The 14017-nt window shown below is 45.2% G+C and overlaps 1 protein-coding gene across 6 annotated transcripts in view; it reads left to right on the forward strand.

Moving 5' to 3' along the window:
• The first annotated feature begins 37 nt into the window (after positions 1–37).
• Positions 38–14017, forward strand: part of CRIM1 (cysteine rich transmembrane BMP regulator 1) — a 194203-nt gene continuing 180223 nt past the window's right edge. For 3 of the 6 annotated variants that reach the window (XM_040496500.1, XM_040496498.1, XM_040496501.1), the window contains exon 1: positions 45–434. In XM_040496500.1, the coding sequence (XP_040352434.1) occupies positions 104–434 (331 nt within the window). In that variant the 5' untranslated portion in view covers positions 45–103. Of the gene's footprint in view, positions 435–14017 lie in introns of all 6 variants that reach the window. The other 3 variants (XM_040496499.1, XM_040496502.1, XM_040496503.1) reach the window with 2 other exon arrangements.

Consider the following 14017-nt stretch of genomic DNA (forward strand, 5'->3'; position numbering starts at 1 on the left):
GGCTGCGGGTGCGGCGGCGGCGGCGCGTGTGCCCCGCGCAGGGGAGGGCGCCCGCCCCGCTCCCGGCCCGGCTGCGAGGAGGAGGCGGCGGCGGCGCAGGAGGATGTACTTGGTGGCGGGGGGCAGGGGGCTGGCCGGCTGCGGGCACCTCCTGGTCTCGCTGCTGGGGCTGCTGCTGCTGCTGGCGCGCTCCGGCACCCGGGCGCTGGTCTGCCTGCCCTGCGACGAGTCCAAGTGCGAAGAGCCCAGGAGCTGCCCGGGGAGCATCGTGCAGGGCGTCTGCGGCTGCTGCTACATGTGCGCCCGCCAGAGGAACGAGAGCTGCGGCGGCGCCTACGGGCTCCACGGAGCCTGCGACCGGGGGCTGCGCTGTGTCATCCGCCCCCCGCTCAATGGCGACTCCATCACCGAGTACGAAGTGGGCGTCTGCGAAGGTACGGCCGCCTGCCGCGGGCCCCCTCCCACCTGGCCGCGCCGAACAAAGTTTGGCCGAGACTTTCCCGGGGAGAGAGGGCTCCGCGGGAGGAGGGGGCCGCCTCCCCCGGGAGAGGGCCCCCGCGTCCCCCGGTTCCAGCTCGCCGCTCCCCCGGACGCTGGGCCGGCCGCGGGCGAGGGTGGATCTCGTGGGTGGGAGCGGGCGAGTGGGGGTGGCTGCGCAGAGACCCGCACACGTGTGGCTGTTCGGGCTAGGGCTGTGGGAAGGGGGGGCGGGCCCCGAGGTGGGGGCGCCGCGGGCAGGGGGCACTGCGGAGGCTGTCGCGAGCCCCCCGGGGAGTCCAGCCCTTGCCGCCCTCCCCGCATTAGCGCAGTGTGCTACGGAGTGCTGCGCACCGTTCTCGAAAGTCCCTTTTCTGTTGGCCAGGAGACGTGTCTTCAGCTCACACTCCCTGTGTGACTCTTATTATTTTTTCTTGCGCTCTTCCTTCACCCCCTTCCTCCTCTTTCGCATGTAAATCAGTTTCAGCTCCGGAATATGTCAGCCCAGGGGAAGTTAGTTACATACGGTGGTTACTCATTTATTTGCCTATTGAAAACAGTCAAAGCCTTTCTCTTCTGAATGGGGGCGGAGGGGGGGGTGCGGGGGGGGGGGGTGTCGCACCTAGGAGTGAAAAGTTGTTGCTGACTCTTCGTGGCTGCCTTTTAAGCCCAGATATCCGCGTGTTGCGTGTCGTGTTGCCGGTTCCTTCTTTTTGTTTGTTTGACAGCGAGCGTCGTTCTGCTGTTTTCTCCACGAAGCATTGTGCACCTCGGTGTGGAGACTGACGGAGGGAGCAAGCGGTTAGAGTAGTGAGCCACCCCCTCGTTGGGTGGACCCCTGTGGGTGGGCGTGGGCCCTGAGCCCTGCGTGCCTGCCTCGGCCTCCAGGTGCTTGGTCCGGTTTGGGGACTGAAGAGAGGCAGTGAGGTGTTTTTTTTTTTTTTTTTGGCTAACGGGCAGGACTGGGTGAGCACCAGTGAAAAGCGGGATCCCTGCTCCAGCTGATGTTGGGGTGATGATGCTGTTCCGGGGCATCCTGGTGCAGAGCACAGCTGGCTCACTTCTGGAGGTGCGGCGAGGAGGAGGGACAGGCGCCCTCTGACCTGGTCCCTGCCTTACTAACCGCCAGCACCCAGGAGACCAGGCAGGGAAGGGTTTCTTCTGAGGCGTCTTTCTGGGTGCATGTGTTTATCGTGCTGAGGTGTTGAAAAAGAAGGTGGCAATCCTAAGGATAAAATGGGTCTATTCAAAGACTTGAATTCTGTGATTTTCTTTAAATACATACACATGTATTTATACCTGTGGTTTTGAGAGTTTGGACAGTTCTGGAAAATCAAAAAGGCTTTCCTGGTTTGGAAGCTAGTGGGCAGTAATGAGTGAAGGGAACTCTTACAGGGAAGGGCCATGGAGCGCTGCTCCCTTAGGACTGGGTTAGAAGAGTTTCTTTGCCTGAAATACAAAAGCCTCCCAACCGGGGTTAAGCCCCACGTTAAAACATGTGTTTTTATTTCTCACATCAGGAAAAAATGGCCAGGAGATTAGCTTCTGATACAATTTTATGTGTTTGATTTTGAGAATTCTGAATGAGTTGGACTAAACGATTCATCCTTGAACCCTGCCACTTGGAGTGTATAATTTACTTACGCCAGCCTCCCATAAATCTAAAAAGAACAAGCAACATGAAACAAGGTTAAATGCAGTGGAAACTGCTATGCCCTGCGAAGGACTTTTGGAGGTTTTAACGATTCTAACCCTCGTTTTGTTTCTTCGTTATGTATTTCTGGTGAAGGAAATGTGAAGCTCCAGGAACATTCACGGCAATCAAATGTTTTGGTACCAATCTTCCGGTATCACAGTATAGAATTATTTTGGCAGTTTGTCGGTGAGCTTTTCCTTCCTCTGAAATGATGGGATCTCTTAGCTTCTTTTTTTTTTCTTTTCTTTTTTTTTTTTTTTTTTTTTTGGTGACAGCCTGTGCACTTGGTATTAGCCTTGAAGATCCTTGGAAGTATTTGTTCCCATGACTGTATCTCAGTTAGCATTTCTCCAGCAACACTTCTTATTTAGCAAGACTGTTTTCAGCTGCCCAAACTGGGTGTCTGGCATTTATTATTTTATTTTTAGATTTCTAAAAGCAGTGGTCAAGTTGTATTCTAAATCCATGAAACTCAAGTGAGAAGAACAGTATTACCTGGCATAATATAGTGGGACACATACACAGATATTGTCAGTCGTGTGTCTAAAATTTCAAGGATTTTCATTTTACTACAAGATTTACAGGAAACAGGATTAATCTTTTTTTTTTTTTTTATGAATTAGAGGAGTCTCTACGTGTCAGTAATTATCTTGGTACTGACCTTCTGCCTTTTTGTTGTTGTTTGTGAGAAATTTCTCAATGGCTAGTCTTTCCCTCAGTTTCCATTTTTATTTAGAAATTCACACATTGAAGCATGTTTATTATAACTGACATGAATAGGAATTGATATATTTTATTCTTGTCGAAGTCTCTTTTGCTGCAATTTTTGCACTAAAATGACCCCTACTGGTTGTATCTGTTAATGAAAACTGTTTTGAAAACTTATTTAATTGGCTACACTGAGAAGTCATATTGCATGTTATGGAAACATTATCATGACTAATCTACCTGCTTTCGAGGACATAAATTAAATACTAGTTACATTGTTCTGTTTGCCAGCTTGTAGTAGTTTTTTATTTGTGTTATTCTCCATTCTGGCTTTGTCCAGGGAAAAATACCATGTCTTTAATTGTGGTTCACATAGTGAATTAGAGAAGCTAGGGGTAACAATGGACCCCTGACAACCTGTGGCTCACTGTCATAAGTTTTTAAGGCACACCAGCCCATAGTAGGCTCTCACTAAATGTGCATGGAGCAAATGGATGAACCATCTTCTCCATAGAGAGAGTAGCAAAGGAAAAAAAAATTTCTGGAAGAGTAAATACTGTGAAGAGTTATGTCCTGTGAAACATGTGACCTGTACACTTGGTCTTTTCAGCGTTGTTTAGGTTGTTATCAACTAAATCATTACTTTAGGGGCATCTGGGTGGCTCAGTTGGTTAAACGTCCGACTTCGACTCAGGTCATGATCTCATGGTTTGTGAGTTCGAGCCCCACATCGGGTTCTGTGCTGACAGCTCAGAGCCTGGAGCCTGCTTAGGATTCAGTGTCTCCCTCTCTCTCTGTCCCTCCCCCGCTTGTGTGCACGCTCTCTCTCTTTCTCTCTCAAAAATATACGTTAACAATTTTTGAAAAAAATAAATCATTCCTTTAAAACATTTTTTTATTTGGCATAAGTGCATTTTAAAACTTGATCATAGAGCCAAGTACCTCAAGTTTTCTCTGCTCTCTCTCAGTCTAAAAAGTGCTTTCTGGCCCCTGGGAGGGCACAAGTCTCTTTACTATTTCCATTCATTAGGTGAGTCTCCTGTTGCACTTTCTGACATCCTAAGTGGCTTGTTCCTTGGCTGGGCTGCCTGCCTCTGGGTAAATCATCTAGAAGCCAGAGAAACAAGTTTGGATTCTGAACTCCTGAGGAAGAAGACTGTATGGGAGATCAAAGACGGAGTTTTGAAAAATTACCGAAGTGGGATTTTCTAGGAAGAATGTTTTGATTGTACGGTGGGGATTCTATTTTGAGATGGGGTCTAAGGACCATTTTCCCTCTTACGTAGAATAGTACGTTATGCTTCTGTTGTAAGGGGTGAGGGCGAGGTGGAGGCAGTGTGAGCAGCCTTCTCTGTGTAATGAAAGGGCAGGTGATGGCTTGAGTTTGACAGTTTGTGAGGACAGAGTGATTTGGAACCTGGTGGACATTACTGAGTGGCTTTGCCCTGAGAACTTTGTTGTAGAAGAGCCAGGCGATCGCTATCGTAAGTAAGCACCAACTATTTCCCCCAGTGCATACTTACTCAGTAGCTTCATCGTTGTGGAACTTAACTTTCCATGTTTTTACCACGGCATCTACCAGATTGTCTCTTCAGAACACGGTTCTTGTATTTCTCACAGGTTTTTTAACTTTTCCTTCCACCCGGTTTTCATGGGGGCAGTGAGGAGGAGAACCAGCCTGTGCTTATGTCGTGGCTGCTTATAGCAAAGAACAATGTTGTTTTCTGAAACAGTTGGCCTTTAGAAAGTTTTTTTTTTTTCTAAACCCTGGAAGGCAGGGATGGAGATGATGGCTCCTTGGAAGAGAGTGTGTGGAGCATCTGAGGTCAGGCCACAGGAGGCCAGAAAATGTACCAAACCATTTGTTTATGCACAAGCCACAAGGGTCTCCTCTCCTTGCTGTGTTATGTAGGACTTGAAGTCAAGAGTCCATGGGGCACCTTGGGTGGCTCAGTCAGTCAAGCGTTGGACTTTGGCTCAGGTCATGATCTCGCAGTTTGTGGGTTCAAGCCCCACGTCAGATTCTGTGTTGACAGCTCAGAGCCTGGAGCCTGCTTCAGGTTCTGTGTCTCTGTCTCTCTCAGCCCCTCCCCCGCTCATTCTCTCTCTCTCTCTCTCTCTCTCTCTCTCTCTCAAAAATAAACATTAAAAAAATAAAAAGCCAGAATCCATGGGTTTTAATTTTACTAATTAAAAAGAAGACAGGAGGGGCAGAGTTAATACTCCTGTATTGGCGTTAGGAAACTTGAAACACCCGGCACTCCTTGTTTTTGAAGAGTGTGTTTTGCTTTCCATTTCGAAAGTCTTCATTCAGGTGGAGTGAGCTCTTAGATGCCAGAGAGAGAATGAAGCCAGCAGAGGGCCTATAAAATTACCTTACTGGGGTATGGGAAGAGAAACCAGCGCAAGTAAACAAGGAAATAATTAGTTCCTCCCCAGAGTAAATATTGACGAAATATGGAGAGACTATTCACTTCACATATACAAATGACAGGACTTGGTGACCTTGTCTTTGACTCTCAAGCTTACAGAATCCTCACTGTTATTCAGGAGTCCAGTCACATAAAACACTTGGCAAAGGGCAAACGAATTGCATAGTACCAGAAAGGCAAAAATAGCAAGCCTCAAATCTAGAGATATTTGCTGCCATTAATTCGTGCTTAACAGTGACCAAGGAGAATCCACAAACAGTTATGATGGCAATGCAGTTAGGAACAGGTCAATTTAAGAAGAAAACTGCCCGAAGAATCCTGAAGCTGTGGGCATTGCACCCGATGATAGGCCGTATGTGGTGAGATGGGGCAGGTTTCTGTGTTCTGGGGGCTTGATTAGATGTAGTTACTTGGACAAAAAAGGGGGCCAGCTTGGGGATGCTGGGGACAGGCGTTATAAGTTGGGGGGAACAAGTAGATGACCCTACAAGGATAATAGAGCAGGAAGACCGAAGAATGACTAATGGAAGAAGGGAAAAATATTGAATTCATCTTAGGGCAACTGTGCCATCCTTTGAAGAATAATCCAAAACACATTCCAGACATTAATTGTGGAATTCCTGAGAAAATGTGGGCGTGTTTAACAGCTTTCAGTTGACAGTACTAACATGCAGATGGCAGTGCCACTTTATTTAGCACGTAAACGCCATCCTATGGACAATGATGAGAGGACTGGAAGGTAAAATATGTTCGGTGAAGCAGGTTCCTGTACCGCTGGGTTCCATATGTGGCCCATGCAGCATCAGGATTTCAGAGACGCCCCAGTAAAGCTCAATTATTTGTGGAGGAAACTGGGCTGGCAAAGCATGCATGAGTGACAAACTGAAAGCCTGGCTTCTCAGAGGCTGAATTCTCCAAAGCTGAGTTTTCAAAGATCTGATTTGTCTTGGCATAGAAATCAGTCACTCATTCATCCACCTTCTGGTCTGTACAATGCCTTCTGCTGAGGCAGGGGGCAGCTGGGGAGCTTGAGGCCCTCAAACGTGTTCCCTGCCCTTTTTACCCTTCTAATCTCAATAAAGAATAGGGAGCCAGACGTTAGAAAGTCTACACGATGACATAAGTTCAAGCCAAGTAGTAGTGATTTCCCAAGTCTGTATCCATGATTACATGGTGAGTGAAATAGGTAGCTAATTTGTTCTGGGAATCACAGGATCTGAGACTATCTTTTCAGGCTCTGGTGGCAAAGCTGAAAAGGAGAATTTGAATTCGAACTAGGTTTAAAAGTAAGAATAGGAGCTCTTTTGGGGGGGGGGGGTGGGGAATGGGATTCTACCCATTCTTCTTAGGGCCTGTGCAACACCTATCAGAGTGTTTCCCAACATCTAAGAATGAGGCTACATTCTTAATGCTTTACTAGCTGTGGTTCAAAACGGCAAGTTTCCTTTTCAGAGTGATTTTCTCCTTGTTCTAGCTTGTTCCACTAGGCATATGAGCGTGGGCAGTGAGCTGAGAGGCATCCCTTTATCTAGCACCTTCCAATCTCACCCACTCTCTGCTGCTTGTCCTGGCCAGTAGCCTGGTCAAATAATGAGAAACCTCTGTGCTTCAACGACACCTCCTCGGTCTTGTGGTCAGAGGAGTAGTTGAATATACTTAGATTTAAGAATGCCTCAAGGTAAACACTAGTGAGTGTTCATTTTGGGCCCACATGAAAAAAAATGTTAAAAAGGTCCTTTTTTCCTAACAGATTTCAATTCTTTACCTCCCTTCCCCAGCCTCAATTAATTCCTCATGCAAAATATTTATACTTTGATGAAAAGATATCATAGTTAGAAACTTGGTGTCCAAAGTCAAATCTGTACTTCTGTGCATCTCAGTTTTCCGTCTGTGCAGTGGGGTTAATAATAGGGTTGCTATAGGGACTCAGCAAATGGATTCCTGTGAAGGACTTGGAAAAATTACTGGCAGGTGGTAAATGCTTAAGAACAACAAAGCTACTAACCAGTATAAGTGAAACGACCTGATATGGGCATCTTCTGTTCTGCTTAGTCCTCATCTACCTGAGTAATGGATCATCGGTAGTTACGGAGTTTGGGCTCTTTGAAAGGGAGCAAATTATTGAGTTCAGGTCCCCTCCTCCCCAACCCTGTAAGTGCATTGAGTTAAAAAACTAAGGGCCTCTAAAGCTATCAGCTGCCTTTCTTTCTAATGCCCATTTGTTAACTTTGTCTAAACAGTTTGTGTATTTGGGGTAAAAATAGGGAGGAATCTGAAATTTCTTGCATTAAGTCGTAGGAGTTATGAAGGTAACCATTTACCTGTGGGCTGATACTTCATTTGGGGAAGAGGAGGGCATCTGTCCTCACTGTCATCAGGACTGTGCATTTCCCTAACATTCTGGGGAAAGAGTTTGCCTCTGGCCCCTGGAGTGTCCACACTGCTGGTCTCACCGCAGGATTTGGCCTGACCGGAGCTGAGGAAGCAGCCTGTGTTGCTGTAGCCCACCTGTGTCGGGGCCCTGGTCCCACCTGCCACTGCAGTTGGTACAGACTAGGCACAACTGGAGGTCAGACGTGTAATCAGACCTTTCCTTCCTACCGGTTTCCCAGCCATCCTTCCGCCCACAAGTACTTGCTGCTATGGATCTGGTCTTTGTGCTACACTGCAGGAATGCCGCTTCCCTAAGCCTCAGTTTCCCTGTCTAAAACAGTAATAGGTAACATGTGTGTTGGCTGTGCAGATTAAATGAGATAAAACTGTGCTTCTGAAATTCTAATGTGCACACGAATCACCTGGGGATCTCATTCAGCATGGTGGTTCTAATTCAGGAGGTCTGGGTGGGGCCTGAAATTCTGCATTTCTGATAAACCCCCTGGTGACTCAGATGCTGCTGATCCTGGGACCACACTTTTAAGTAGCAAAAGGCTAGTCCTTATGAAGCATGTAGAACAGAGTGCGGTGTATGAGACCTGATAATGTTCCCTGCTATTGTAGTTATTTTTCAGCCACAGTAAATATGATGGGGACCCTGCTTTCAGGGGCCATGGTCCAATGGCAGGTAGCTGAGACGATTCTATCCAAGACAGTTACTTACAGCTGTGCAGTTCCAAGATAAGGAAGTGCTGAGCATCTCAGGAGCAAGTAAGAGGGGCACTAACTCTGACTACCAGGAAGGATTTAGTGGGGGGTGCAGCACCAAGTGGGATCTGAGGGTGTGCTCCCCTCCTTCCTGCTTCCCATGCCTCTGTGCATGATGTCTTAGGAAAAAGAAATTAGGTCTTGATGCTGGACAAACCTGTGTTCAGATCTCAGCTCTTATTTTTTAACTGAACAACTAGCTTGCTTGGTTGTTTTGGCCTTTAGTTTCCTCATCTGTAAAAGTGGAATACTCCTAGCTTTCTTTGAAGTAGATATTATAGAGTGGATTGGAGAGTGTATGTATGTATATATAAAATTGCACAGATAACGTGTGTTGGTGTGTGTGTATAGTGGCTAGTATAATTCCTGGTACCAAATAGATTTTTCAAAGATGATGTTAATTCTAATTTTCATTCTGTTTTCCTTTTCTTCTTTGTTAGCTTTTTATCTATAAGTTAAAAAAAAAAATCCACTTTGTGACACACACCTCCTTCACATTGACATCCAGGACTGCTGTAATTCCTAGCCCCTGTTTCAGCAGAATGTGGGCATTTGCGTGATTTTTGTGGTTGGAATCCATAGTGCCAGAGAACTGCTTCAAACTAATATTTTTAAAAAGGTGACATCTCTTAATATTGATGGCATATGGTATAATGGAAGGAAATTAAATTTCCTTTTATTGTTAGAAGTTTTCTGTGGGTTTCTGGCCATCGCTGGAGCCATGGGAGACCTCAGGAGCGTCAGCAAGCAAGGCTGGGGTCACTGCAGTTAGGGAAGGAAGGAAGCAGGAAGGAAGGAAGCAGTGGTACTCAGAGCCAGCTCAAAGACAAGGGCAGGTTAGGAATGAGCCAGGGGTAGTGTCCGGCCGGAGGACATCTGCATTGCTTTTCTTGATCCCGTCTGTTCCATCCGTCCGTCCTCTGGACTAATACTTCCGCTTTCCTGTGGTCTTGGCTTGTGGTCTCTCTTCAGCATCTTTGTGCTACAGTGGGAGGCTAGGAAAGAACACCCTAGAGTTAAAATAGCTGAGTTCCTGTCCCTTTAGAACTGCCACCCTTCTTTCATGCCTGCAAATGAGTATCATTTTTATCCAGTAAATATGGTCTGAGGACTCACAAGGCAAATGCTTTTTACTGGCTCTTACGGAACAAGGAGAAAGAACTTGATGAAGGTACAGTCTTTGGAATCAATAGTTTACAACTCTTTTCTATTTTCTTTTGGCAACCAAACCTTATTATCACGTCGTAGAAGTTGAATTTTCTTTCAGAAACTCTTTTAGCGCCTAGCATTGTAGTACTTCTGTCTTTCATCAGGAGTGCTGGTATTCAAGCATGTAACCTACAAGCAAGGCAAGATCAACTTTCAAATTTCAGGGTTTCATCTAAGTATGTGTTTGTCAAATCCAAAAATAACACCCTAATTTGAAATAGCCTGGGAACATTTGTCTTATGAACATTTAAGAAAGCAAATTAAGTGTTAATTATATTTTAAGGTGTTATTTTACATTTCAGGTTCCTGGGAAGATAATTTGAAGAGTCTGCTCTTTGGAATTTTTAGCAAAGTCCTTAGTCCTTAACAACCAGCCGCTCTGGCTATAGCAAGGTGGAGGGAAAAAAAAAAAAAAAAAAGATATAGGCTGTAACTAGACACTGTGCCTGTCTTATTTAGCATTTCAAAACAAAAACCATAAACAAACATCTCAGATTCAAAACAGAAAGGAATTTCTGGCAGGGCAGAATGAAACCTGAGCCTGAAAAGTCCTGGGTCTACGAGAGGTAACTTATTTAGCTTTGAATCCAAAGGCCACAAGCAAACCGGTTCATGGCTGTGATGAAACAAAAGGCATCTCAACATTGGAGAGTTGGGATCCTTCTTTTTTAAGATTCCAAAAGACCTGCCAGAATAGGGTAAAGCTACCTTAAGGATGTTTGACCTGAACTAGACTTTTCATGTTAGGAATCCATTGGGCCACTTCAGACCCATGATGTGGGAAGAACCTTACATACAGGACGTATGTGCTCAGTCCCCTCAGTGTGTGTTTATAATACTGCAGAGACCGAATGTTCCATCATCTTGTCAAATGCAGACCTGGAAAACCTTCACATGGTTTCCTCTTTTCCTCACCTTCCATAGTTGGGAGCATTGCTTTTTTTTTTTTTTTTTTTTTTTTTGAAGGTATGGGTATTTACATCTGGCAAGAGGAAAGGGGATAAATTGTAGATTGTTCTGGGTCTGAAAACCAAAGTAGAAAGATTCTTAAATGGTTTGAGAAAGATTGAGTACGCTGTGTGTTTTTCAGAACCACGGAGTTCTTCTATTTCAGAGTTTAGGAAAATTTATTACCACTGTCTATGACATAAAAGTGAAAGGCCAAATAAATTTCCATGTTTTAATCAAAAGAATGAATGGGTTCATATATATTCCAGTTTGTTGCAGGAAGGATTTGAGGCTGTTCAGAAAGACAAACAGCACAACATTCTTGTGTGTGAGAATATACCATGACACGGGAGACAAGCCATGCTTCTGGATCTCCTGTCATCCCTTAGTAGCTCCATAACTTAAATAAAACCTTCTCAGCTCCCCTTGACTTTACCTTAATTTGTGGAAAGGGAGTTAAATAGTTGCCTACTTGAAGGCAGAGGAACTGAAGTGATGATATCTCCAGCCCCTTCTGGTCATAAGGTCTATGTGTTTATGTGTGAGACATGTACCCAGGAGTCAAATATTACCTTGTGTCTGCAGAGCCAAGGAAGGGAAGAGTGGTCATGTCTACATGACTCTTTGCCAAGTGCTGTCGACGGGAAAGGCCTGGAGGAAAAGATCAAGGGTTTTTACATAGTTCTGTTTATTGAGAGGCGGTGGAGAGGGCAAAAACACAGTTATTGGGAAGTTATTGACGTCTTGAAATGCTGGCAGTCTTGAAGCCATGGTAACTGTGGCCCGGCCTGGAGTGCGGGTAGAATTTATGCCCCTCTTCTGTGGACGCGCTGGCCTGCTGCCTTCACTCTCTCTCCATTTTCTCCTTTACTTCATTAATTATGATGACTGTGAGTAGGTAGGTGACAGATACCACAAGGGGAGAAGCTTGAGCAAAGACAGGCCAAAGCTTGCCCAAATTCACATGCTCATTTCTGCCTCTGACACTAGGAGAGAGTTGAGTAATTGCTGTTCTCCCTAATACTGCAGGCGGCAGCCAAATTCCCGGCATTCTTTTACCTTTGCTGCTGTTTTCACTTGCCAGGGAGTTTCCTTAAGGAGCAGGCTGGATTTAAAGGAACAGAGCAGTTGTTGCACGTGAGGAAGGGGTACTGGCCCAGGGAGGCCGCTGGGCGCCCCCCACGGGGAGGATGAAACACCTAGTCTCTGCAGAGGGACAGTGTTGCAGGCCACACCAGCTTCCTTACCTCTCTGTGTCGGGAGCCCCCGGAGCAGGGAAGCTCTGTCTGTGGGACAGCAAGTCTCCACTGGCTGTATTTTAGGCACGGGACCAGCCGGGAAGTTTGGGAAGTTGTCTCTTGGGGTCTAGAAACATCATCCTTCCTTTGCATATTGTCCAGGTGGTGTGGACCTGTGGCTCTGAAACTTGATGTAACATGAATTATTCTAAAGAATGCGACACTCAGCCCAGCCTGCAGTGTATACCAGCCATCAACTGGCTTCGCCCTGTGGATATTACATTTTTGCCAAGAGCAGCCTTCCAGAATGAGGTGCTAGTTAATTCCAGTCGGGCATTTATTCGTTAATAAGTCTGCTGAATGCTAAATACTCCATTTGGGAGTATGCAACACAAGAAAACTCAGCAGCTAATTATTATGTAGATCTCTTCTGTGATTCTCACTTTCAGTTCAATTACCTAAGCCACCAATCCCTAGCAGTGTGAACTTATTTAATTTTTAGTTTTCTGTGATAGTTTGCTTTTTTGCTCCCCAAGATTTTTTTTTTGGCTGCCATTCGTAAAACTGCTCTGAGACTGCTAATGCTAGATAGACATTTTATATTGTTTAACAGAAAATGTTTCTGGGTCGTGGAGTACTGTGGCTTGCCTTGTCGTCTTTCTTTTCTTTTCTTTTCTTTTCTTTTCTTTTCTTTTCTTTTCTTTTCTTTTCTTTTCTTTTCTTTTCTTTTCTTTTCTTTTCTTCTCTTCTCTTCTCTTCTCTTCTCTTCTCTTCTCTTTTCTTTTTTTTTTTTTTCTTTCTTTCTTTCATGATATCGGAAGTCAAATCCTGTTCTGGATCTAATCCTCTCCCTTCCAGGGTAGATTTCTGGATAGCTAATAATGGTGGTGTCTGAAGTAGCCATTGAGGGGTGGGTGGTATTCATTTACCAACCTGAGCTTTTGCCGAAAAGCTAGGTTCTACTTTGCTCTTCTTTATATGAATAGGTCTTTATTTGGTTTTCTTCCTGCTTGGTTGGTGCCTGTTAGATTAAGAACTTAAGAACTTTTAAACTTTGGGGTCAGTAATGAGAGTCTGAATGCCTAGGGCCTTCTCTCGAGAACCTTGTCTCTTAGAAGTGGCCAGAGTGTTCAGTGTGTGTTTGCTGCCATCAGAGTCTGTGCTAGAAGGTCCATTTGATACCTCTCCTGCCCATGTCTTTGTGCTGTCCTTTGGCCCTCCTTCCTCGTGGCATCCCTGCCATGACCCAGTGTGAGCCGTATCTCAGGTGCCCTGAAAGGCATGCTTTCCAGAATTTGCCTCCACATTCTTCCAAGCATGGTTGTATGCAGCTCTCCAGCTACTGGTAACCCACCTAGTAAGAGAAGTTGGTGCCAAGCATCAAATCTTCTGTGAGGACCCCTTCCAGTAATGGTGTCTGCACTAACAGGATGGCAGAGATGAGTTCTGTAGAAGTGTTTGGAGGGGAAGTGTTTGCCAGTACATAAAATTCATTTGACTCCGTGGAATATGTAGTATGGATCAGCAGATGATAAAAGTTCATAAAACAAGATTCTTTACAAGGTTGTGGTGGACTTGCTGGCCTAAAAAGATGCATCCAGGATGGTAAAATGTATCTGTAGCATCAGCAGCTGGGCATACAGTTCCAGATGTGACATTGAGAGGAAGCTGTTAATAATTTCTCCTTTCAAGATATAGTTAACTTCATACCTTTGGGGAGAGAGAGGGAGAGGGAGAGAGAGAGAGCGCGCATGCGCGTGCACAGTTGCTGAGGGCACAGCACAAAGAATACTTTGCATTGTGTTACGTATGTGCTGAAAACAACTTGCATAGTTGGAGCAAATTAAGTATACTATCTACTCTGTAGATCAGCAAGCTGAAAATGACTTCTTAACAAAGATTGTGCATTGTTTTATTACACTTGGAAAACACAGTTCTAATTAAAGGGCTTTGGCTTTTAAACTACCTAGTTAATTGGGATATCTATACGTGGGTAAGTAGAGCTCAGGAAAATTAGACTTCTTTCATTTCTTGCTGATTGGGACAGAAGATTTATTATCCGTAGGGCAGTGTGGGATGATTTATGGTAGGCTATCAGTAAACATAGTTTTTGGCCTTACACAAGAATTTTAGATGTGATAGCAGAAAGGAAAAGCAGAAATTTAGGG

The sequence above is a fragment of the Herpailurus yagouaroundi genome, unplaced genomic scaffold, assembly GCF_014898765.1.
Source record: "Herpailurus yagouaroundi ecotype Mexico unplaced genomic scaffold, PumYag 188, whole genome shotgun sequence".
Classification (NCBI taxonomy): domain Eukaryota; kingdom Metazoa; phylum Chordata; class Mammalia; order Carnivora; family Felidae; genus Herpailurus; species Herpailurus yagouaroundi.